Source organism: Hippoglossus stenolepis, chromosome 2, assembly GCF_022539355.2.
Source record: "Hippoglossus stenolepis isolate QCI-W04-F060 chromosome 2, HSTE1.2, whole genome shotgun sequence".
Classification (NCBI taxonomy): domain Eukaryota; kingdom Metazoa; phylum Chordata; class Actinopteri; order Pleuronectiformes; family Pleuronectidae; genus Hippoglossus; species Hippoglossus stenolepis.
The window spans coordinates 15,542,996-15,568,630 of NC_061484.1; the positions used below are offsets into that span (position 1 = coordinate 15,542,996).

General features: G+C 41.6%; 1 protein-coding gene across 1 annotated transcript in view; it reads left to right on the plus strand.

Annotated features, from left to right (window-relative positions):
- The window catches only part of grin2bb (glutamate receptor, ionotropic, N-methyl D-aspartate 2B, genome duplicate b), a 98,185-nt gene that overhangs the window by 40,878 nt on the left and 31,672 nt on the right, over positions 1-25,635 (plus strand). Inside the window, exons 3-5 of the mRNA XM_035146144.2 lie at positions 12,011-12,154; positions 14,128-14,398; positions 18,082-18,274. Of these exons, the coding sequence (XP_035002035.1) occupies positions 12,011-12,154; positions 14,128-14,398; positions 18,082-18,274 (608 nt within the window). The remainder of the gene's footprint in view (positions 1-12,010; positions 12,155-14,127; positions 14,399-18,081; positions 18,275-25,635) is intronic.

Here is a 25,635-nt window from a genome sequence, read left to right on the forward strand (position 1 = left end):
CTCCGTGGGGAACATGGGACTAAATCCCTCCAGAGATGTTTGTTGTGTGTCGTGTCCACTTTGCATCTGTCTGAATAAACAAATGTGCACTTGGGGTGTCCCTTCAGCCTCCAGGCATATTTGCACCTCATTAGCTGGAGTAAATAAATAGGGGTAATGAAATAATTGTTTTTTCAAGTGTTTTAAGGTAAAATTTGAAGTAATTGTACAACCTTCAAATATAAGGAACTTTTATTTCACAAGTCACATCTGAAGGCAGCCACCTCTTCCTCCATCAGCAGGAAAAACTAACACCCCTCACTTAACCAAGTATAAGCCACGTGACACTGCCTGGTTCATTTCCTCTGACAGTGATTGTGCCTACTTCTCTCTATGTGGTACGAGAATGTCTTTGTTACTAAGGGTCATACATATTTGATGAATCGGGACAAAGTTGACTCATAGAGACAACATGTGAGCATATGGCTTGTAGCCGTCAGACATACATACTAGATATTGTGACTGGTTCACAGCTTAATGTGTGAAAACTGCTGTAAACTAGAATAACATCATAATGGGCTGCAGTGTTTACTACTTCCCAGTATAATGGTGAGAGACTATAAGAAAGTAAACTACATAGTGAGTGTTGGCTGTGGAGAAAACAGATCCACCTCCACATGACCCAGTGTGGAAGAGATTAGCAAAGTACAATATGATTTGCAAATTTACTTACATTCTGATATCCATCTATCCATCCATTCAGCCACCCAGCAACTCTGGGTGGGGTGGGGGGGTGGGGGCAGGAGCCAGCTGACATCAGACAGGGCACACCCTAGACAGGTTGCCAGAGAATGGCAGGGCCAACATATAGAGACAAACACCCATTCATCCCTACATACCCAATTTAGAGTCTCCAGTCAACACAAGCTGCTTCTCTTTGGACAACATTCCACTACCGTAATATATCAGTGTTTCTGAATTTCTAAGGATCTCTTTGCAAAAATGGGATATAATTATAATATCTATGTTATAGTAGCTGTGTTTTTGTTACAGTAGAATCAGCCTTATATATTATTATATATTTACATATACCTTGGGTACTGCCCCTCACGGACATCACCACGTTGCATCACCATATTGCTGCAGTCGCCTGGAGCGGACAAACAGGTTAGAGACAGCGTTTTGTGTTTGTATATTGATGAAGCTGCGAAGGAGGTACCACAGCGATAACATCTTTTCTACATGTAAAATATCAACTACAATTTACAGACCAAATAATCAACATTTGTAAATATGCGTCGAAATATGCGTCAAAATGCAGACGACCGTTCGATGCGGTCGTCTGCATTTTGACGTCCGAAGGCCACCGTAGTTCTCCTCACACTTGGGAAGGCAGGGGATGAAGTGACACATATTCTGTTGGTTGCAATATAAGCTTCACCACTAGAGGCCACACACTTAACCTTTAACAGAAAGCCATATCTTTTTATATAGTTGATATAAAATTGTACAATAAAGTGCACGGTTGGTATTTTGCTCTTAGTGTGGACCTAAGGAGAACATATGGAGTTTCTTAAATGAAAGGGGTTCATCCGAGCAAGTGTATGCTCTCAGTAAATGTAATGACAGTTTTAGTAGAGTTTAATATGTTCTTGTGTTGAAGAGTGAACCTTGTTGTCGTGGCGATAAACCATTAGAGCGTCATACTGTGGGACAGCACTGAACATCTGCTGTTCACTCATGTCAAGGCAACTTAGTAATTAAATGAACCGATTGGCCAACACCGTTGTTGTTGTGCTTTGCTGGTAGAAGAGCTAAAAAGAAAACAGGAATATGACTGTATCAGCAGTATACCAGTCATACAACTCAATACGTTGATGTCAGTCAGCATTGTTAAGCAGAGATGTGCTGTTTTTTACAGTTTTCTTGAGAGAACTGATGCGTCAAGCCGACTGCACTATAAGTGGCTATAATTTGCATGATTTGATTTGTGAGCTTTACTCACCAGGTGTTAGGCGGAGGAGAGAAATCTGCCTTCCAGTCACTTCTGAGAAAATCAACATGTAATTATTTCCCTATGGTTTTAAAGTATAGGTCTTAAAGCAATCTCCAGGAGATAACTGTACATTGCTGTAAAAAGATATGATGAAAAAAAAGATGCTCTTTAGAAGGTTTTTCAGTTATTTTTAGCCTGTAGCTGCCGTGGCAAAGTGGAAAAGCAGGGCTCCACATATAATGTGGTGAGATAACAATCTTTCAGTGATAATTTGTGCCTGTTTTTTCTGCGCTCACGTTCAGATTCAGCACAGAACTCGGTAGAAACTGTAGAAAGCTATTTTTGTCGTATAAACTGGTTGAAACTTGTTTCATATCTCGCTCTTTCCCCTCTGGAGGTATATGGCAATATTTGAAGCCTTTTGAGTTTGTGTCTGTGTGTGTGTGACTCTGTGGCCCATTCTGGCTGTGTGTTGACTTTTTAACTTTGAAATCATAAAATATGTGTGAATGTATTCCTGCAGATATGCACGTTGTTCATTACCATCTCTGTAAAAGCCTTTGCTTTTAGATTTTTAGTAGTACGTGTTTGTTTGTATGTAGTCAGAGAGTAATGGCTGTGTTGTGCAGTTTCTGTTAAATCATAGAGAAAGAAAGTGTGGGAAAAAAATCCTGGATCCGCCACTTTAATCCACACCAAAATACAATGAGTTCTTCCAGGTTGAGGCCGCGTCCCTCTACCAAGTTTGGTGGAAATCACTTCAGTTTTTTTCTGCGTTATCTTGCTGACAAACAAACCAACAGAGAAGTGAAACATAACCTGCTTGGTGGCGGTAACAATCCAGAAAGATTGCGAGTCAGCAGTGGTCGAGAGGCATTATGTTTTTGGAGATTTCGGGTTGTTCGTCCGTCCCAGTCTCATGAACGCGATATCTCAAAAAGTCCTTGAGGGAATTTCTTCAACTTTTTTACAAACATTCACTTGGACTCAGAGATGAACTGATTAAATTTTGGTGCCTGAAGGTCAAAGGTCAAGGTCACATTGACCTCACATTCCTGTGAATGTGATATATCAGGACTGCCCGTAGGGAATTTCAATACATCTGGCACAATTCACTTGGACTCATGGATGACCTGATTAGACTTTGTCACACTGACCTCTCAAACACATGGTTTGCCTTGTGAATGTAATATCTCAGGATCTGGTTGACGGAGGCTTACAGCTGCAGTGCGGTAATTCTGGTCTTTTTATTCTGTGGTTGTCTTAACTCAACATGTTTATGTTCTTAAAAGCAGCCTCTTATCCAGCAGCCCGTCCTGTAAAGGGAGCGGCATCATCATCATCGCTCCACTGGCCGCTGTGGGACTGACTCATATTTTAGCACTTCTGCAATCATTTCCTCGACAAAAATAGAAAGAGTATTTCAATCAGAACATATTTTGGGGGATTTTTGAAATGAAGTGTGGGAAAGAGACATGGAAACAGGGTCATTGATAATTAAACAGCCGCATATGAGATTAATTAACAGACTGTGTGCGTGTGTTTGATTAGAAATATGATGATGGAGCACGTTGGGCTCAGACTGGGGAGGATTGACAGCGGCAGTGGCGGCGCGCAGACTGTGAGGAGCAGAGATAGACAGAGGGAGGAAGATGAAAGGTGGAGAAAGACGAGTGTGATGAAGTGGAAAAAGCTGAGTGTTAGAGGGAACGATGTGTACACTGCCACTTGTGTATGTGTGTGTGTATGCCTGTGTGTTTTCATGTCTGTGTGTGTGTTTGTGAGCCCCTGTCTCTGCAAGTTCTAAGGGTTTGTGTGTTTTCTCAAGCGAGGCTCCTCTCTATCTCTCTCACAGCCCTAACAGCCACCCCCTCGCTCCCACTCTCCCTCTCTCTTTCTTCTTTGGCTGCCTCTCTCTCTCTCTCTCTCTCTCTCTCTCTCTCTCTCTCTCTCTCTCTCTCTCTCTCTCCCTCCCTCCCTGTTGCCTTCGTCTTTCTACCCTCCAGTCCTCTCCCACCAGGGCTTGTTGAGCAGTGGGCCAATATGTCGCTCTTCCTCTGCAAATCTAATTGGAGACAGGCTTTCATTGGCATGACATGGGGATGAGTTGCCAAATCCTTTCAGCCCTCATGCTTGAGGCTCACTCCCCTCAGCTCCTGCACGGCGCCGCCGCGCATTGATGCAGTCGACGACTATACGCACCCAAGGAGGTGTCCCTGACAATCTGGGCGTATAAACTCATCCTTAATGCAATGCTCAATGTCTTAATGCATTTGAAACATGCAGCAGCCCCGTATGCTCCTCTGGGAGACGCTGATAATTAAACATGTGACAGAGATAAGGAAGAGACGTCAGCACTCTGGGGATCAACCTGTGGAAAAACTAGAAAACATTGTGTTGTATTTACAGACGTGGCCGTGTGCGCTAACACTGTATCTCTACCCTCCGCTGGGTCCCCAGTGGGTTCCCAGAGACTGCGGAGTCAACGTCTCCACTGTAGGTTATACTCACATGTTAGGCAGCGGCGCTGTACCTCGGGGAGCAGAAATGAGACATGAAGTTGTGTTACTAAGCTTGCTCTCTGCTGCCGTATCTGCACAAAGGTTGAATACTGCCTCACACGCAATTCGCTCCTCGACGAGGCCTTTTTGTGGCTAATTCCCAAAGCTAACTGTTGCAGATTCAGTGCAGCTACACCTGGAATATTCAGAGATTCCCGAGGCGTACACAGTAAAGCAACAGTTGACGAGAGGGAGAGAATCAATCGAATGATGAAAGCGAGAGAGGGTGAACGGTGATATAAAGAAAATAAAAAAACGTTAAAACCGACACTGATAAATTAATTGGTCGAGACCAGACACAAAACGATTTTAAAGTACACCAGGGGAATATGAAACTCTCTTTAAAAGCTTTATCACAAATGTATTTATTTTTATTCAAAGAGCTGAGGAAATAGAGAAAATACATACAAATATGTAACCTGACAACTTAACAAACCAATCCTGTAGGTAAGATTTTAAATTAACTGAGTTCAGATCATTAACAGTAGTAAGGACAGTCCCATTGGACATGGTTGGCCAAACGACCTGATAGATATTTTTTGATGATTTTTTGTAACATGTTTGCTTTTTTTTTATGTCAAACTGAAAACAAATTATAAAATAGAATAACACTCAAAAGAGATCAAACCTCCACCGAGACAACAGTCCCCTTATGAAAGCACATTTGGATTTACAAAATCTTGATTGCACAGGATATGTTTTTTTTTATGTGAGTAACATCTCATACATGACACATAATTTCAGTCTCGCACCGACACGTCCCTTGTCAAATCTGACGGTACAAATTACAAAACAAAAACAAACTCACACAATCGATTGCGACTCATATAAAGGAGACACAAACACTGCTTGAAAATGAGGTGACAGACTTTCTTGGTTGAGTAGTGTATGATGTGAAATGACAGGCAGGAGAGCGGGCAGCTCCTGTAATGATACACACGCACTGAACCCCCCCCAGGACACCTCACACCTCTGTGATATGAAGTAGGACATGATGTAGAAACAGAGGACGGGGTAGGGAGAGGATAGTCTGAGGGTTAAGGGGTGGACAGAAAGAGAAAAGGAGAAAAAGGCAACACTAATGCAGACTGAGTATTATGGTGGAAATGAAATGGGGGTGATTATGATATGAAAGAGAAAAGTAGAATGAGTTGATGATTAGCCATAATCTAAGAAGAAGGGAATGATGTGAGTATAGTGCCCTCACAGTCCCTCTGAATGACAGGTCACCTCTCACAAGTGATTAGACTGCTCTGAGCGCACATTTACAAAGAACGGGTGAGGAGAGGAGCGGAAAACCGAGACAACTTTTGAGGGAGGTTGAAGGAGAGATTCCGTTTGAGGACATACAAAACAAGGTCTGAAGCAGCAGAGTAACTTGTGCGGCTTTCAGACATACACTGAACTAAGGATAATTTCCTGAAATCATCTGTTGGGGCTGATGTGAGAATGCAAATGTCCGAGTCAGTCGTTCCAGACATTTTCCAGAACATTTCCTGCCAGCCCCCTGAAGAAATGTCAGAGTGAACCCATGTGAGAATAACAGCAGAGAATTCACAGCGAGCGAGTGGGCGCATTGATGACGTTTCTAACGTGACGAAACTGAAAAACCAAACAAAAAGAACACAAATCTCAGGACGAAAAAGAGGAGCCGTACACATAGAAGATGCCAACGAAGATGTCAACCTGGAACTCGATTTGAGAGTTTTTGAAGATACAGGCAGAGGCAGGTGTGATTTCTGTTGTGGAATTTGATGTCATGCCCGGCTTTCTGCACGCTCTACCTAAGTGCCACCCCTCGCCTGTATGTTCCTGACATTTTCCTGTTGTAAACGTCTCCGACCCAGGGAATCTCCTGCTGTGTTCTTCATATATGAAAGGCAAACTCTTGAGAAAGTCTGTGTGCATGTCTGAAAACTGCATTAGCGGTCGATAAGAGAGGTGGAACCTACACAAAACTGTAGCACGACTTGTGCATGAGTGAGCTCGAGGAACGCCAAAATATGTATTTGTCCTTTTACCCCTCATGATTCATTTACCAGTGTTTAGAGATTAGCTTGTGATTTCTGCTACCAGCCATTATACAATAAGTGTAATTTTTCAGTTATGGTGCTCACAGCATGTAGAAATTCCACTTAAATAATTCAGCAGCAGCAGTGTTTTGATTTGTCGGGATAATTTGTAGAGCAGAACAGTTGAACCATGTTCTGCAGACGAAGCCAGGACTGTAAAACACTGAGGTCCAGCGCCTCCCCACCAAAACCCAACCACAAACCAACCACGCACCAACCCTCACTCGGACGCTTTTGACCAGAAGCCAGAAAGAATGTCCGTATTTTAAATTATTAGGATTTTTTCATATTTCATTCATTGAGTTAGTTGTTCAATTATACATAAAAGTCTAAACGCTGTTTCAAAGCTTTCTCTTCACAGCCAAGATTAAAATTCTGCTGGAAAAATGCTGAAATATTTTATCTATTTACTGGTTTGCTGGAATAATGTGGTCAAACTTGCTCAGCCCTAAGAAGAATCCTGGAAAAAGCTCAGATGTAACCACCATGTGCGAATAAATTAATGAAATATCCAGCACATGACCTCAGTGACCTCAACGGCCCTGAGCAGGAGAAATAGTCCTTAATGACGACTGTTGGCAGTCAGAATTTATCCACATTCACCAGCACATTGTTCCTGTGATGCTGATATTTATACGTAACTTTCAGTGCTGAGAGCATCACAAACTACATCTATCTATTCACCTCCGCTGCAGTGAGGCAGAGGCTGAAACTCTGGCATCCGTCCCAAAGCCCTTTGTTCCTACTGAAGATGCAAATCCTTGAAAATAGGTCATAGATATGTTCTTTTATTTTCAGAGAAAGCTCAGTAATGTTCTCAAACTGTTGGTCACTGCAGCTTTGAGCACATGCCGCTAAACTAGGAGTAAAAAGGGACTGTTGGGGACTATTTTCAGATGTGGATGGATACATATTTGAAGCTTTATTGTGTATTTATAGCAGCAGGATGGTGATTGTGGGACTGAGTCAAAATAAACTACTGTGCACATGTTCTTTGTAATGAAGGAACATTACAACAGTGTGAGTCACTGATACGTTTTGAACACTAACTGAGGAACCGTGTTACAAGACGTACGATGATGATCCCATTTGTACGATAAATTCACCCTATGTACGATGTATGATCAGCAATGCCAAAATTCCCATAATGTTCGATAATTTCATCATTTGGGGACATTATTAGGAGTTATAATTATCAGTAATAGTATAATATGGATCTACGTCTGTTAATACGCATGCTTGGTGTTATGATGTACATGGAGCAGACACAGGCGGCGACTCAGGGGTGAAGCTTCAACCATGTTTTTTTCATGTGGCTAGATTTGTAGGCAGAGTCCAAAACTTATTTGTCTAAATGGGTTTTTATAACTATACACAACAATTTACATGTTGTTTATACAGTATATTGATATTAGATATGAAATTTCCCCCCAAAAAATAATAATTTTAAGCCTCTGGCTCGATACTTCATTATTTCACATATGGCAGGAAATAAGATATATATTAAATATATTAGTAGAATGATTCATTGTTAGTTTTGATCCTGTCATGGTAGTTGTTGACAGTATGAACAATTCAGTGCATACTGTTTAAGACAGTAAGTGTCAGTGTGGTGAACAGATGGCAGTATGGGTAATGGAGAGGGTTAGAGGAAATGCTGTGTACACTGGATCCATAGATGGAATAATGATGTCGAGGTAAATCGCATGTAGCACTCATCTTTACAATTCATTTCAAACTCAGCACGACGAAGCTGAAATGCTCAAACAATTATGGATTAGATGGAAGTGTGAGGTTAGAGGCGAATAGTGCATTAGCTGTCAGTCATGCGTGGGAATACCTTCATTACCTTGCTGAACCGAGTGCAGCGTATTTACTGTCAGTGTGGGTAAGAACGTCAGGTTTCAGCCTGCACACACACACACACACACAGACACACACACACACACAGACACACAGACACACAGATCACCCTCCCTCATATCTCCACCACTGCCAATCCCTCCACCATCACTCGACACTGCAATGTTATAACCTCATTTAAGTAAAATGTAGGTAACACATCATTTCTGCCCCTGTGGGTAAAAAAGAAGGGCATTGGTGGAGATGGGCTTTGATGTGGCGAGGAGGCAGTGCACCTAACCCGAGGAGCGTTCAGCTTCCTGCATGACTAACATGTATGACTGATTGCCCACGTGGATGGATACAGTTCAGATACGTATGTGCAGACACCTCAGATTGTTAATGTATGCAGAGTGTAGCAGTGGATGCAAGTGTAAGTTGTCCTAGAGGGCACATAAGCAAAGTACAGAAGAGTGATTTTTTTACCTTTTGTTTTTAAGTGACGGAGAGATAAATTATTAAAATGCAGATATTATGCTAATGTTTTGTATTATCCGAACTGAAAAATGAGTTAACAAAAAGATCCATTCCTTATCTAATTCCTTATCTATACTGCTGATCCCTTGAAGTTCGCAGGGAGCTGGAACCGATCCCAGCCGACATTAAGCGAGAGGCAGGGTAAACCCTGGACAGCACGCCATCATATCATATGGTGAAAAACAACCATTCACACTCACATTCACTCCTACGAGCAATTTAGGAGGCTTTCAAACCTATCCTGTTTTTTCTCGACCCTCTGACTTATCAGTTTAATCCGAACCAAAATAACTGCTATGAAGGGGGCCTCAGATCACGGTGTGGACCAACGGACCGAAGTTTGGTCCGAGCAAAAGAGGAGGTCTCTGTCTGGATCAAACTGAATCATGGTTTGGTTTGTTTGCTGTGTGAAAACACTTTTTTTTGGATAGTTTATGACCAGGTGCATGAAGCTGAGACAGCATTAAACAATAGAAGATAGAGCAGGATTGCTTGTAGTCTTCGCCTCTGACGATGCTGATATTAATACCATACTGATGTTAGAGTGGCAACGAAATTAACGAAATGAACTTGTTTGTTAAATTTTTTAAAGGAGAAACTGTCAACTATAGGTAGATGCAGCCCACACAGGTGAAGATGATTGAACGTACATATGTCATACAAAAGTCTTTAGTCTCCCTAAATTGCAATGTGACAACAAAAGCTAACTGCATCAAATGCAACAAAGATATGAACCTTGGTCCAGACGTTTGAGTGTTAAAACGCACTTAGAGTTTCTAATGAGCCTAAACTGCATGTCTTTGGATTTTGGGATAAAGACATAGTGCCAGAGAAAAACCACACAGACACAGGAGAACATGCAAACTCTACACCGGTCGAACCGCAGTAGAACTTTACTGCTGTGACGTGACAGCGCCAATCACTGCATGTAAATAGAAAGATGACAGATTCAGAGGTAGTGCAGGATTTTGGTAAATGTACTTATTTACTTTCATTTCAAGAGGAAGAGGAGAAGATTGATATCAATCTCACGTCTGTGAGTTGAGTAAGGAGCAGGAGTCAGAACATGTTAAAGCTCAGTAAACCAGCTGTGCCCTGGCACGGTGCCTGCTCACAGATCGTATCCTCTCCGAGCTGCAGTCAGAGATGCTGCAGCAGAGCAGTTATTTATTCGTTGTACCCTCTTTAAATAAGTGAGCCTCGGAGGTGTTCTCGTGTATTCCAAGCCAATAGTGACGTGTATTTTGTGAAAACTGTGAACATGAAAGTTTATCGATTTTAAAAGAAATGTCTTTAAGGTTTTTTAACATGCAGTGCACTGCTCTTGGCTTTGGAGAAATTATACAAACTACATCACGTGGAACTGTAAGGATACTTGTAAGGTTGAGCTTTGACTTAATTAATTTCTCTTACAAGAGAAAATAAAAATATTGTGTTCAACTTGAAAAAAAACCTGCCAGCATCTATTTGATAATGAAGCCGAAATACCCAGATTCTGCAGGTTACAGCTTCTCAGATGTGAGGATTTGATGCTTTTTGTCATATATGATAGTGAACTGTGTTCTGGTTTTGGATTGTTGTTGAATACAAAACCACCTTTGGCTGAGAGAATTTTTTATCTCCATTATTGATTTCTTTATATTATATTTGTTTATATTTATTTGTATTATATTTATTTCATATTATTGCCCTTTCTGTTTGGCAATTGATTTATTACTCAAATTTATTAGCAAATAAATTCACAATGAAACAATCGCTGTAGCATTAATACTGTTTATGAGTCTCCAAAACGCACCTTAAGTAGTAGAGAGCATTCCTCTGCCAATTGCCTGGAGTTCTCTTAAACTCAATCTAGCAGCTCCAAATTTAACACACTCATTGATGTCAGATCCCTAAAAATGCCAGATTCATTCAGATCCCGGACTTATATCCTGGCAAATTGGTTAAAATGTCAAAAAGTCTCAGAATGTTTTAGAAAGTGAAAAAATCGAATATTGCTGGATTTGTCCCTTTGTCCGAATCAGCACCAAATTCAAGAGAGTTCCGGTTTCCTTCCACCAAGTTTCATGAAGATCTGCTCAGTAGTTTTTAACATAATCCTGTTTACAAACAAACAAACCAGTGGACAGGGCTGAAAACACAACCTCCTTTGTGGACGTAAAAAACATCATAATTTTTTTGTTAAGTCATCAGCATGGCCGTAGACAGGCAGATCCTGCATCTCTGCATTTAACTCGCACAGACACGGTTTGTTCTCAAAATGTTGAGCTATTCCTTTAATCCCGAAATGTTTTGCTTCTAGAGCAGTATCGACAATGAAACAGTTAAACAGTGTAAAAGCTTAACCCGACACCTCCAGCCATCTCAGTCAGCGGGTCCTCTGGACAAACAGACGACCCCTGACATGATGCTGTTCTCATTACAGCTCCTCCGGCATGTCGCCTGCAGTCACTCACAATCGTGACTAATCCATCTTGACTTCTGTGTTCCCACGAGTTGCTTTGCAGTTGTGCATGGGTGACTTACTTACCCTTGACCAGTCCATGACACCAGTCATCAGGCTCCTGGAGCTCCAGGAGCACATCTCTTCCTTCTCTCCCCTTGAAGAAAAATGTTTTGACAGAAACGTCTGTCCAACGCCTACATGAAATATCCTCGAACCAGGTGGCCATCTTACCTGTTGTGCTCTCCGCAGCATACCAAGCGTGTTTGGAAAGAGTTGTCACGGCTCCTTGATAATGAATGAGTCATCTTGTCCAGTGTTAAATATTTATTACAAGTTGATATTGCATGGGAGTTAAAGTCTGGTTATAAGTCGCGAGTAAAATACTGTGTTTAATGAAAAACAAATCATATTGTTGTATCTTCTTTGGTGCAGATACAGAAAGACTCTGAACCACAGAAAAGACTGTATTTGTTACAGAGGCTCGCAGGAGTTGCTCCACAATCATCTCTGTCCTACCTTCTCTCTTGTGCCGCATGACTCATGACCTTATTTGTTGATTTGGCTCTCTCGTTTCCAGGACGACCACTCCATGTTTTTTCAGTTTGGACCGTCCATCGAACAGCAGGCCTCCGTCATGTTGAACATCATGGAGGAGTATGACTGGTACATCTTCTCCGTTGTCACCACCTACTACCCCGGGTACCAGGACTTCGTCAACAAGGTAAACAAGCAAACAAACACTGCATATTACAAACATGGTATATATATGGCTGAAAGATCTATATACTATCGATTAGCTGCATTATCATCAAGGTAAATGCTCCATCTTTCTATATAATATACCACTTGGCAATAAGGTAAGGACAGACATTGGAGGTGTGTCTCAATTCAGGGGCTGCATCCTTCTGAGGCTGCATTTGAAGACAGATTGCGTCACAGCAGTGCAACTAGGCTTTCCCAGTTTTAAGGGTCCTCCCAATGCGGCCTGAGAAACAAAGGCTCCAGTGAGTTGAACCTTCTCACCCTTATCTCTCCCAGGATTAATTGCACTCCGGCAGCAATTTTTTTTTAAAGAATTTATGATGCCAGCAAGAGACAAGACGTCCAATGGTTAAGTATCAGGCATCAACCAGCTAACAGTGCACATGTTCTGAGGGGGGTTAAAACTTTCTTGCCATGTCCAACTGCCGCTCTGTTGCTAGGCAACAGCAGTAAGGGGTGGGACAAGCTGCTGACACCGATCAAGGAAATCACCTGTAGATCAGACCATTTCATTTTGGTTTTGGCCATGTAGACTGTGTCCTCTGAAGGATGTGACCCCTGTATTGGGACACAGCTTGTGAGGACTATAATCTTCAAAGATGCATGTACTGGTTTTATACAAAACTGACTCCAGAGGCAACAGGATACTTATTATTACAAAGCTAATGGTCTTTTTCCACCATAGATTCAAATGAGACACTCACTTTCATTCTGGCTCCCAGGCGCATTAGGATTATTATTACTTTTGTCATTGAGGGACCCATTTTAGGAGCCATGACACTTCCTTAGTAGTTCCCACATTGTTTTCTTTTTCTTTTGATAAAACATGACATAACTTGATTGTCTTTATAATTCATTTAGCTATGCACAGATGGTGAAATGATCCAAACAAAAGCAGTGATGGTCTGGTCTCGAGTCATAATTTCCAGCTTTTAGAAATGATGAGGTTGGGTAGAGTCTGATGTAAGAGGGGAGCAAGTTCCAATTTCTGATTTACTTTAATGGAAAAGGCAGATTGGCCGAATACGTCTGTCTGAACGCAGCCACTCACTGAGGATTCAACCTCCTTATCTCCAGGGCTAAGAACAGGCTTTTTTATGTATGAGATTCTGAATTACGTTGAACATCAGACATCTGAAAAGAATTTTAAAAAAGTAACCTAATCATATTTCAAAATAATACTGCAGCATTGAGTGTCTTTCCTTTGACAAAAGTTTTCGAAATGAGGTGTAAAAGGAAATCATATTAATCATCTAAATGGAGGTTGTGAAGGAGGATTTTGAGAGTCCACACTCCTCCGAGGGGCTTTTCACTGAAGTCAGATTAGATTTATGTTTGATACATTATATGTATATCTCAAGCTAAGTGCTATAGTTTAAAATACCTACTGTAAATCTGCAAACGATATAAAATATATTTGAAAACAAATATCTCAAAGCCTTTGTAAATTAAATAGCAAAAACACTTAGTGTTAGTGTTTGCCACTATTATCAGACATCATGAACCCTGTGGAACATCTCACTCAGAGATTTACGTTTTCACATACAGTCCCTCTGGAAAAATGCAGCAACATATTCTGCCCTCAGTGAATGTCTGAAAGTGCTCAAGAGAGTGGCCCTAAAGTCCCTTTGGGCTTAACCACTAGATGTTGTGATATGTGCCCATAGAAATATACATTTCACAATATTTCCTTGTGTGTGTGTGTGAGGATATAGCTTTAAGATTACCTAATCTTGCTCTTGTTGCATTTACAAAAAAAATCAACCAAAGCTTCCTACTCCCCGGAGACATGTAAAGACAGAATCGTTTTGCAATCTGGGAGCTGGAGGAGGAGACACCTCAGTCAGTTCTGTTCCAGTTTCTCTCCCTAACAACTCCGCTGAATGTGCACAGCCCACACTTCTAAAAATCACATCTCCCTTTTCTCTCTAGGTTCGCAGCACCATCGACAACAGCTTTGTGGGCTGGGAGCTAGAGGAGGTCCTCCTGCTGGACATGTCCGTGGACGACGGCGACTCCAAGATCCAGAACCAGCTGAAGAAACTGCAGAGTCCTGTCATTCTGCTCTACTGCACAAAGGAGGAGGCCTCCACTATCTTTGAAGTGGCTCATTCTGTTGGCCTCACTGGCTACGGCTTCACCTGGATCGTCCCCTCGCTGGTGGCTGGAGATGCAGACAATGTTCCCTCTGTATTTCCTACAGGTACACCCTAATACAAAAGAGATACCTTTGCTGTGGCCTTGACGGTTATCTAAAGTCCTCTGTTGCACAAAGCTGTCTAGTTCTTCACTATCTTAAAATAGGACTCATTTGCTGCAGATTCTGGTAAAATAATGAAACGAATAAATGAAAAACAAGGCTGACTGAGCATTGGTGTCAAATGCTGAGCTCTGTTCACGGTTGGCTTCTGGAAGAGCTCAACAGTTATAAAAACATTTCCCTGGGAAAAACATTGAGTAAAAAGTTGTCCCACATTATAAAATATCAGGGAAGACCTGTGAAGCCGAGGCTCTCACGGTGTGTTCACGTTGGCAATGTCTGCTCCTCTCATTCATACAGAGATCTAAGGGTTTGTTGAGGTTAGTATTTACATGTTCTGGTTTGACCAGACAATTGTTTTGTGATGTATCCACCGCTGCCAGACACCCCAACAATGCTGGCAATGTGTTTCACATTTTTGTTTTGTGTCTCTTTAACTTTTTAAAGACATGACAGAGAGACTCTCATTATCAGCTTTTCCTCAATCTTGTGTACAGTTAATTTGTTGAAAGTTCCTCTCTACCTTTCTAACATCAAAATTAATGTAGTTAACCCCACAAAAAAAAGAAGATTGAGTCCTTCCCCAAGCCCAATAGAGAAGTTTACCTTTCTGCTTCCAGTCCCACTGCAGACAAAAGCTGTTTTTTGGATTTTTTGAATAGTGGAATGTGTGTAGTTGAAGTTGAGTTGTAAACAACTCTGTGCCACCATTTCTGATGGAATCTAGATGATCGCGATTGGCTCTTGTCTGCCTGTCATTCACAGGATGTTGAGTCCTTGTCAACTTTTCTCCGTAGTGTAGATGGGTTGAGCTGCAAAGCCAGGTCTCCTTCACAGTGAATAGCAGCCTTCACTTTCCCAGATTCTGTATGTGTGAACAGCTTGGTAATGTACCGGGCCAGTCTGACAAGTTTCCTTCGACAAATTAAAATGACTGGCAATGTCCTCACTGCTGTGTTTCCAACAGCTTAGTGCATTTGCTAAAACTCTTTTTCCTTCTTATTACTGAAGTCTCATTCCACCTGCACATTTTCAATTTATGCATAAAAACCCTGTGTGCAATTGCAGATATCAGTATCTTTCTATCTGTATTGATTTCAGTTTGACAAAGTGCCAGTAAACCAGACTTAGAGAATCAATGGCAAAGTTGAGACCCGATAGTTTATCATCATTTACAACGGACCCATCTATCATCGTTTGACTGGCTAAGAACCACAATGCATTTGTTGGAAACAGACCCGATGTAGCGTCCATGTTTATTTGCATGTAGAGCGAGGATGTGAGATGCGATCGCAGGTACTCACAGGATATGAATAATGTCAGGTATGAACAGGGCTTGTAATGACACACATGACACACTTGATTCACTGGCATCCACCAACGTTTTCTCACCTCTGAAGAGAAGAAAGATGGCAGCAGACGAAAACACCAGATCTGTGAGGAGCGAAGAGGAGACGGTTCCTTGGCTCTTAGTTCAGAGTAAGCTTTAGAGTTCTAGTCTAAGTCGCAGTCTAACTCACTTTCTTTAGACTGAGGGCAAAATGGTATTTTAGTGGCCCCACTAAAGACCAGTTTAAGATATTTATCAATCAATCAATACAGTTTTATTTGTGTAGCCAATATTCACAAATCACAATTGTCCTCATAGGGCTTAAAACTCTGAGCATGGTGTGACATCCTCTGTGCTCAACCCTCGACTAGGTTGAGTAGAAACTAAAATAACAAAATAACAATATTTTAAACTGTCATGAGAAAAGATGGTGACTTAAATAAACATAGAGGTGTATCAGTGTTTAAAGTAGGAGGAGTTTAAAGTTTAAACTGAGATCTCATATGCTCAAGTATGAAAACGTCTATTAACTGCCACATGTACATTTTTTACAGAACCCCCCCGCTGTCTTTCTCAACTATATTACTATCATCAGTTTAATTCTTTTTTCTGCTTCCTTTTTTAACCTGTATCATATATTTTGTGAGTGATTTTCCTTTTGCCCACCTTGACCTTACTGAGTCTCAATACCTGCCTTTATGATAGAACAGCTCTGATTGGCTGATGTGGAGAGATGAGGTCTGGAGCGTTCAGTTGTAGTTGAGAGTTTTTAACAAGGTGTAGCTTTGGTGCCCTCCCCACAATATCTGTTTTATTTATCTATGGCATCTATTTGAATTTAAGCATACAATATATTCACCAGAGTCTTCTCATCTTCATTCAATGATCCCATCTTGTCTTTAGAAAGAGAATCAGAGAATCAAGGGTCAGACCCCAAACTCAAGATTAAATCAACTCATGTTAACAACCCTTCATTGAACATCACATTAAAATCCATAGTATATTGAATTATTCTGTCGTAAGTTCTCAAAGACTTTGTATTAAAAAGTGGGCACAAGTGACAGATGGGCTTGTTTGCATATATGCAAATGTGCTCCTGGTGTATTTGCAGTACGCTGTGCCAGTTAGTGGCAGGCTGCATACCAATTTCTGTTAACCGCAGGTAAGCAAGACTTTCATTTGTTTGGGGGATCATCTGGAACTTTCTGCTCATTTTACCTTCAATCCTAATGTAACATACATACATAAAACAGAGCTGTGGAATCTGTCATACAAGAGGATTCCCAGTGATGTTGTTTTGAAAATATCTCTCTGGAGAATTGGTTCAGGCAGGAAAAAAGACCCCTCTCTCGTTTTGCTGCACTCCTTTTATTGTATTTTAGTATTTTAGTCATTTAATTCCATTTACTCATGCGTCCCATTAACGCCAACGTGAACATGCAGGTTTTGCCTTTTTTCTCCAACAGATTTTCACACAATCCAAACCAGCCGTGGAAAATGACCTAAAAACGCTGTTGTTTATGGGTGTAAGAAATGGATGTTCCTCATGCTTGACAAGACAAACATAACAAAAGTAGCTGGAGGAGAACTGATGCTCATATTTAGCTAATTTCCCATGTGTTTTCCACCTGTGTGATAATTTCTCTTTTATAAATAGCCAAGTAAACTCAAACTCAGAAACAAAACAAAATATTGTAGGTATGATTGCACTCTTAATTTTGTCTCACTGCTCATCCACTTTCCAGCCTCCTCTACATTCTTTATTTTTTGTATATCTTTTTCCCATTCTGCAGTTTTTCATTGCACTCTGCTTCCCGATTTCTATCCTCCCTCTCTTTCTCAACCTTTTCCCTCCTTTTCATCTTTATGCCTCTGCGACGGAGACAGCTGTGGCCAGAGGCATTGTGTTTTACGGTTTGTCTATCCATCCGCCTCTTCCATTCATATCAACGCAATATCTCAGGAGCGCCTAGAGGACGTTTCTTCAAACCAATCGTGAAGTGATTTGAATTTGTTCGTCAAAGGTCAAGGTCACTGTGACCTCACAAAACATGTTTGGCCATAAACTTGTTACTAATTTCAGTTCATCCTACTAAATTCCTATTAATAATATTCACTGCATATATTATACGAGTCTGGAGAGACATGGATGTAAACTGCAACTTGACTGGTTGGCGATGGCAGTGTAGCCACAGGTGTTGATTCTACTTCTACATATTTCTTTGTACCTCTTCTTTTCCGTCCCTCTTTCCAAACGTTCCTTCCTCTCGCCTCACTCCATCTCTCTCTTTCCCAGGGCTTATCTCAGTGTCTTATGACGAGTGGGACTACAACATTGAGGCCAGAGTCCGTGATGCAGTAGCTGTTATTGCCACGGCGACCTCCACCATGATGCTGGACCGGGGGCCGCACACGTTGCTGAAGTCGAGCTGCCTTGGGACACCTGACAAAAAGGGCTCCAACACGGGCCACTCCAAGGAAATACTGAAGTGAGTCAACACTGGGGAGTGGTTGGTTATGGGAAGCCGGGGCGGAGGGGCTGGAATTGACAAATATGTACGTAGATAATGTGTGTTTGAAATATTTTGACCAACATCCCAGATCAGCATCTGGCATGTTTTCAAGCTGACGCGTTTTGGATGATGATGGGCGCTTCCACACCTACCTTGTTTGGTCCGGACCTTAGTTCTTTTCAGTTTGGTCCAAACCAAAATAGACAGGTACTTTGGGTCAGAGTCTGAACCAACGGAGAGGCACGCCTGTCTGCAAACCAATTAATGACATGTATGAGTATATCAACCCACCTCCACCAAAGTTGCATAAGACAGTATTAACATGTCAGTCAAACTCAACAGTAAAGCTACCACTTCTTCAAAAGTGCTTATGGTATGGTCCAATAGCTTCAGGCTTCATGTCTCTCAGGACATTTTGAAAACACCTGATTTCATATTTTCAGCACAGATTGTTTCCTGTCTGCGCTGTAACAATTAATGCGTTTTAATTAACTGTTGTTTTGAGTTTAAATCCAGGTCCAGGAACATGACCGTTTTACCTGCTGGGAAAAAAAATCATGTTTATGGGTCATGTTCCCCCAGTTTCATCAGCTTTTACAATTATTTTGGTGGAGAAAATTGAATTGATGGATGGATGCAAAAGTAGATGAGATGAACTGACAAAAATATAGCAACAAAAAACCCAAGGCAACAAAACAAAGACGACAAATATATGTTGTGCACAAATACACACAAGCACAACAATGTAGACACCTTCCCAGAGGAGAAGCAGTTTGTTTAATTAGCCAATAAACATCTAAGAAACAAGACGTTAACTCTCAGACTTCTAACATCATGTTGTCTTATCTGGAGCTTAACCCACAGCCATCGTTAAAGAAAAACATCCTCCTCTTCCTCTGAACCTCCTTGTTTTGCTTTTTGGCGTATTACAGCACAAGCAGGAGCATTGGTATTCAATAATTAATCCCCATTTAACTTCATAGGGCGTACTTTTACTGTTCACATTGATCAGTGATTCCACAGCTAATTGAATGCTTGGGGACAACAGGATTAATGAAGAAAAAAGAGCCAAAGAACAACAGCGGGGTTATCGCCAGCACACAGAAACACGTGTGTGTGCTGTTTTAGCATGTCACCGCTCTTTAGAGTTTAGTCTTATAAAAGCTTGGTATTACTCATGCCATCCCTCATCGTATATACACAGTACGTGAGCCGTACAAAGCGATGCGCCCGCCTGCTTTTCAAACCTCCTGTTTTGCCCTAATATTTAACATTTCCTCTGTTTGTGTTTGTTTTTCTCTTTTTTTCCCACCGTCAGTTTGAATTCGAGCAAAGTGAAAATCTTGACAGACATTACGCAACCTGCGCTGTCTCCACTACTTTAATCTTCAGTATGACTTTGATTTATTACAGTAAATTTTGGGTCTTGTTTTCGCCCGTGTTTCTGTTTTTAATATCAGGAGCACTTATGCGTGCCGTCTAGGATTCCTCCACCAACGGGCCTGAGATAACAATAACACTGCAGCCATGAATATTTCAGTCCCTAAAGGACGCTATCAGACGCAGGGTTAGCTCTCAATCATCCTTCAGGCACACACCTGGGACGCTACTTTGCTGTGTGTGTGTGTGTGTGTGTGTGTGTGTGTGTGTGTGTGTGTGTGTGTGTGTGTGTGTGTGTGTGTGTGTGTGTGTGTGTGTGTGTGTGTGTGTGTGTGCGCATGTGTGTTTTCCAACCAACCATTCCATTTTTCTCCATTTGACCGAGCGAAGGCAGGGATTTGGGATCGCCGGATCTCGGTGCTGACCCCGGGGGCTAGAAGCAGCCCGACACACACACTCACATAATTCCACCTTTTCCATCCCATCGTCCCCGGAGACAAAAGCAATAACAAGGCCATATGTCTCCGCGTGGTCCTGTATAGCTACGGGCCACAGCGGGCTGCATGCACGCTGGATTAGCATGCCATCCTGTCAGCGCTGATGGACGGAGATGGGAGGCCCCGTTGAGTCACGCTCCCTGATTTGTTTAGGGGCTACTTGACCTTATGGGGCACACACACAAACACATAACTACACACGCTCCGGCACAAACACACACACTCGAAGTGCTATAGAGACCATTCAGTGTTTCCTACCTCACAGACAGCACAGGAACTCTGGGATAATGAGAACATGAGCTCCAAGTGGTTTTGGATGAGGCGCTCAGGGGCTTATTTATGCTTGGATGTTGCAGGGAAAGGGATGTTTTCCTGTTATTTGTTTGTCTGTGTGTGCGGTTGAATTCAAATTCCATCTCAAGTACCCGGTGCCGGTGTGCAGAGTCGCTCCTTTTGAAGTGATGTAAGGGATGATTATTCTTTTTCTTGTGAGTTTTCTTGTGATCTGACGAGACATTTGCCTTCACGTATGTGGGCTGGCTGCGTGCGAGGCCTTTCAGCGCAGCTTTGTCGACAACCCTTTCTGCAGGCCATCTGGCACTTTTGCTGCCTCTTGTGCATGTTATGGCGAGCATGTTGCTCTCATCCTATTTCACCTCCAAAGTAGTTTTTTTCCTGCAGCAGGCGAGTAGTATTGCATTTTTCAATAGCAACAATAAAAGTGTCTGTCTGAGTGTTTGTTGACAGGCCAGCTGGGCATCTAGAAAATAAGTAAACGTGTCTTTTCATGGACTCTTCTTCACCAGGGAAGTGGGTCAACTTACACATCTCTGTCACCTGCACCTTCCTGTTTCTTTTTTCTATTTTTGCCTCTCTTTACTTTATGTCTCTGCGCCGGTGACAACCAGTTGCCGGAGTCATTATGTCTTCTGGTTGTAAGTCCGTCCGTCCGTCCGTCCCATTCCCGTGAACATGATATCTCAAGAATGCCTTGAAGGTGATGAAGCTCACTCACAAGAGCTTGCTGATTGGGTCTTTTCGGTCACATCGTAGCCTTCACAGATTCATCAGGCTCCTATCACATGACCTTCTTCTGGAAGAAAACAGCCGGCATTAGCCTCGGCTACCAGTGTAGAACATAACATGGAAGCATTACTGACCCTGTTGTCTTTGCTAAATGCTGTTGTTCAGTTAAATTCAGCATTTTACAATGAATGCTAACATGCGTAGGAGACGCAACTAACAAGAAAAACTACCTGTTTACCCCAGGAAGCGCTTGCCCAGTGTACACGAGAGGTCACATGATATGCATTTCAGGCATACTGTGGTAGTTAGTATGGACGGGGATTTAAAGGGATATGGAGCCATAATGCTTGTGTGGACAGTGATAGTTTTGGATTGAAAATGCTGTTTTCAAACAACAGTTTCATCTCTAGTGGAAAACTCAGTTACCTGAGCATCTTCTGCTTGTCTCCCTTTTTGTCTTACTTCTTTTCTTCCTCTTGCTCCGTGATGCTCCTGCGTCTCTCCACTCTCAATGAAAAGCTCTTTCAATTACATGAAGCTAAAACGTTGAATCAGAGATCCCCCCCCCGTCACTTCCTTCCCCCTCTTTCTTTCTTTCTCTATCAAATTGTCTATATATAGAGACATTGTGAGGACGGAGGATTAGTGCTTCTAAGGACAAGATTACTTATATTGAGCTTGAATTCAATTTCTCTTATTTTAAATCGTATGCACTTATTTCTTTAATCAGTTTGTGTCTGCAGGTATATAAATCCACTTTTTAATGACCCCAGTGTTTAGTTATGAAAAATTATGTTACGTGTCAAATCATTGGATATTTTACTATGACTGTATGTCTGTATGACTCTTTGCCTTAATTGCAAATTAGTGAGTAAAGAAATGTCTTTGCTTTTTGATTTTGGGAGATTTAATTCGAACATTCCCTTTTGAAATGACGTCAAATCATCCTAATTTTTCTCAAAGGAATAATACACAACAAACAGACAACATGCAAACCCTAATTTAGCTGCATGAGAAATGTTCTGCACACGGCCCATAGCTGTTTTTAATATTGAATGAAGTGTTTTGGGTTGACTTAATGCACCCCGCAGTAGTGCCGTGCAAATCCCACGGAGCCAAGATGTTTTTTTTTAAATTTGTTCAAATGTTAGCTCATAAAAAATATGAATTAAATTTTTTTTTTAATTTGTAAAAGTTGCTTTGAGTCAACGTTTGCTCTAAGTAAATATATTTTAGGCTACATCTAAACATTCATTGTATTTTCTGCTTATTAAGAGGAAACACAAGGCTCATACAGTGTTTTCAAGCAGTCAACAGTTTCTATTATAGTTTCTAATAAAGGATTTGAACTCTGGAATATGGGGCAGTACAGTGGTCCAGTGGTTAGAAGGTTCCTGGTTTAAATCCTGGCTGGACCGGGGTCTTTCGTGGACTTTGCATGTTCTCCCCGTGTCGGTTTACTCCGGGTTCTCCGGCTTCCTCCCACAGCGCAAAGGAATTATTGGGGTTAGTTTGATTGGAGAGTCCAAATTGATCGTTGGTGAGAGTGTGAATGGTGATTTGACACAAAATGTAAAAAAATATCTCAAAAACTTACAAAACTTGCAGTTTTTGAGACTTGAATAGGTTATAAATCCAATCAGGAGGAAATTACTTTATGAAGTTTCCCTGTTGTGTTGAAATATTCTTGAGCATGTTGCCTCCACTAAGATCCAGATGAGCCTCATATGTAACCTTGTAACAAATGTTGAATAGCAGCTCACTTGGCTCCAAATGAGCTAATTTTCTCTGTGACTATAATTTTTTTTTATGGTGCCTAAGAACAGATTCATCCCATTTGATCTTATCTTGAAAATACAATGATTATTTGTCCGATTAGCATTAATAAAACAAGGTCTCTGAGGTTTGCAGGCTGGTCAGTGTCCTAGCCTGTTAAGTGCTGGTTCACATTCTAAATGAGAGACGGCTCTCTCTGATACAGTGCCCCCTCTCTCCAGACTCCACAGGTATCTGTCTGATGTCTCCTGCTCCACAGGGGTCCTCGTGGGCCCAGATGACATGGAGCTCCTGTGGACTCACTTATTGAAGGCTGCGGCTCAAAGAGACTGTGAGCCTCACATCTCTCCTGTGTGTAGTCCACAACACTTGTTTATGTTGTCAGAGCCGAGCCACCAGCAACAAATGAGTCAATAAATAAGCAATCTTTCTGATTTATATGTATAATTATAAAACTCAGCTTTTAGATTTTTATCATGTCTTTAGATTCAGCTTCACAACTGATAAAAAAGTTTCAGAGTTACGGTCATTGGTCTTAAAATTGAAGTAAATACCACAAATTGAACTTGCAGAAAGATTTTGTTTGTGGCAACTTGTCGGCGGTCTGCTGCAGATTTAATCAATATGTCTGGAGGGCAGTCAGATACTTTTGATTTAAAGGACACCGAGGCTTTGATAATGACACGTTGGACACAACCATGCTGATCATGTAAATTCAAGTTTTAATATATCTGCAGCCACGCATGATAACAGTCATATTGTTACAATTTTGTTTTGGCTGGACTTAAAAGCAGACACGAATATTCACCAAATAAGGGCTTATAAGTATAATGCTGGGATTACAGTGAAGTGGAATGGTGATGCCTGTGTGGTGAGTATGGAGATGGTGTCCTTGGAGGTGAAGAGCAGGCTGAAGGGTGAACAGGTGGGCAGGCAGGCAACAAGCAGGCTACAAGGTTCAAGGAGACTAGAGTTACAAAAACACAAAGACGAATCACAAAAAAAATGGCAAACTGCCTGTAAAGAGGTGAAGACAGACACAGGACAAAGGAATGGGAACACGGGGAGAACACAAAAGACAGACAAGCATAAAACCAGGAGTCCCAGTTGAACTGTGACACTTATTGACCCTGTTCAGACCGGTTCTCATCTGTCCTGGGTGATCCTATCGAAAGTGGACAGAACATCGTTGAACATTATTGTCACATTAAAAAACTACATACTAATTCACCAATATTTCTGTATAAATCAGGTAATGTAATGCACATATACATTCAAAACACAAATTAAAAAAGATACTATAATTCAGATCAAAAACACTGAATTCAAGTTGCATTGGGGTGAGCCCACAATACTGTTTTTCAGCCCTCCACAGAAAACATATATTTTGATGTTTTAATACAGATAAACTGAACAAAATAATGTTTAAAAATAAACAATCTTGTAAGTGGTTAGTTGGTTTCATTGGTATTTCAATCACACATAGAGCCCTTGTCACCGTGTCCTGCAGTGATTCCTGGCACAGCTCTCACACCATATGTACAGTGCATTACCATAATGTAACACATTCTGTAGTTGTAGATGTTGCATCACCCTCTCACACAGTCACTGCTTCGGTCCTCGTGATGTACAGTGGTTACCCTGTTTACCCTCATGTCTTTAAAAACATGGTTTTAATTCCTGTAACTTTACTGTAATAATACTTAGACCTGCATACACACAAATACAAAGCAAAGATATATATACACACACACACAGAGTATGTGTATTTTTTATATCCCTGCTTTTTAGCTGCACTCACACATACAAGAAAGTCATATCACACGGCTCTTAGAAACATGTGAAGAGATTTGAGGGAACGAGGAGGGATTGTGTCCATGCCATTGATGATTCAGTGTCTCTGTAACTAAAGAATAAATTCCCCTCACAGCCAGTGATTAGTTGGGGAACAGTTGGTGAGCAAGGCGCACACGAGCGCTGCATATGGCTGTGATGAAGCCGCATGAGGTTCTGTTAGTTGCTCATCCCAGTAGTTTTCTCTTTTTCTTTTTTCTCCTTTCCCTCTTCCAGCAGAGTCAGAGGGGAGTTCTGACATGAGAGGGGATCAAAAGGCACATAAAAGCTACATCAATAGTACAGGGCTACAAAATGATAAACAGAGCAGCCTCCTCCGCTGTAAATTCACAGCATGCTGCCGTCTTTGTAAAGGCACAGGTTAATGTGCGGGCAGATGAATCGTATTGATGTGTGATTCGATGCGCCACTCAGAGGTGAGATGGAGAGATTGATCTGAAAGTGAAAGACGGCGTGAGGGGAAGTGGATAAACACTCGGGTTTAGACAGAAAAAAATACTCCCCTCTCTCTGTCGCTCGCTTTCTCCCTTTCAACCAGCCTCTCTCGGGTGAGATTACTGTTCCCATGGCAACGCAGCTGATTGCATGAAAATTGCTGTGGTTGTGGGCGCCATGGCAACACGTTACATTACATTATATTATGGTGTTAAGAGCCTCCCCGTCTCCCCATGTTTCGCTTTTGGGTTTATGTCCACGTGTCACCTCATCGTGATGATGACACAAACCGCGGCCGCCGCTGCTGGTCACGTGGGTTGTCATGGCGTCAGTATGGCAACAAGTTGGACTTGCCGAGCCTCCACTCAC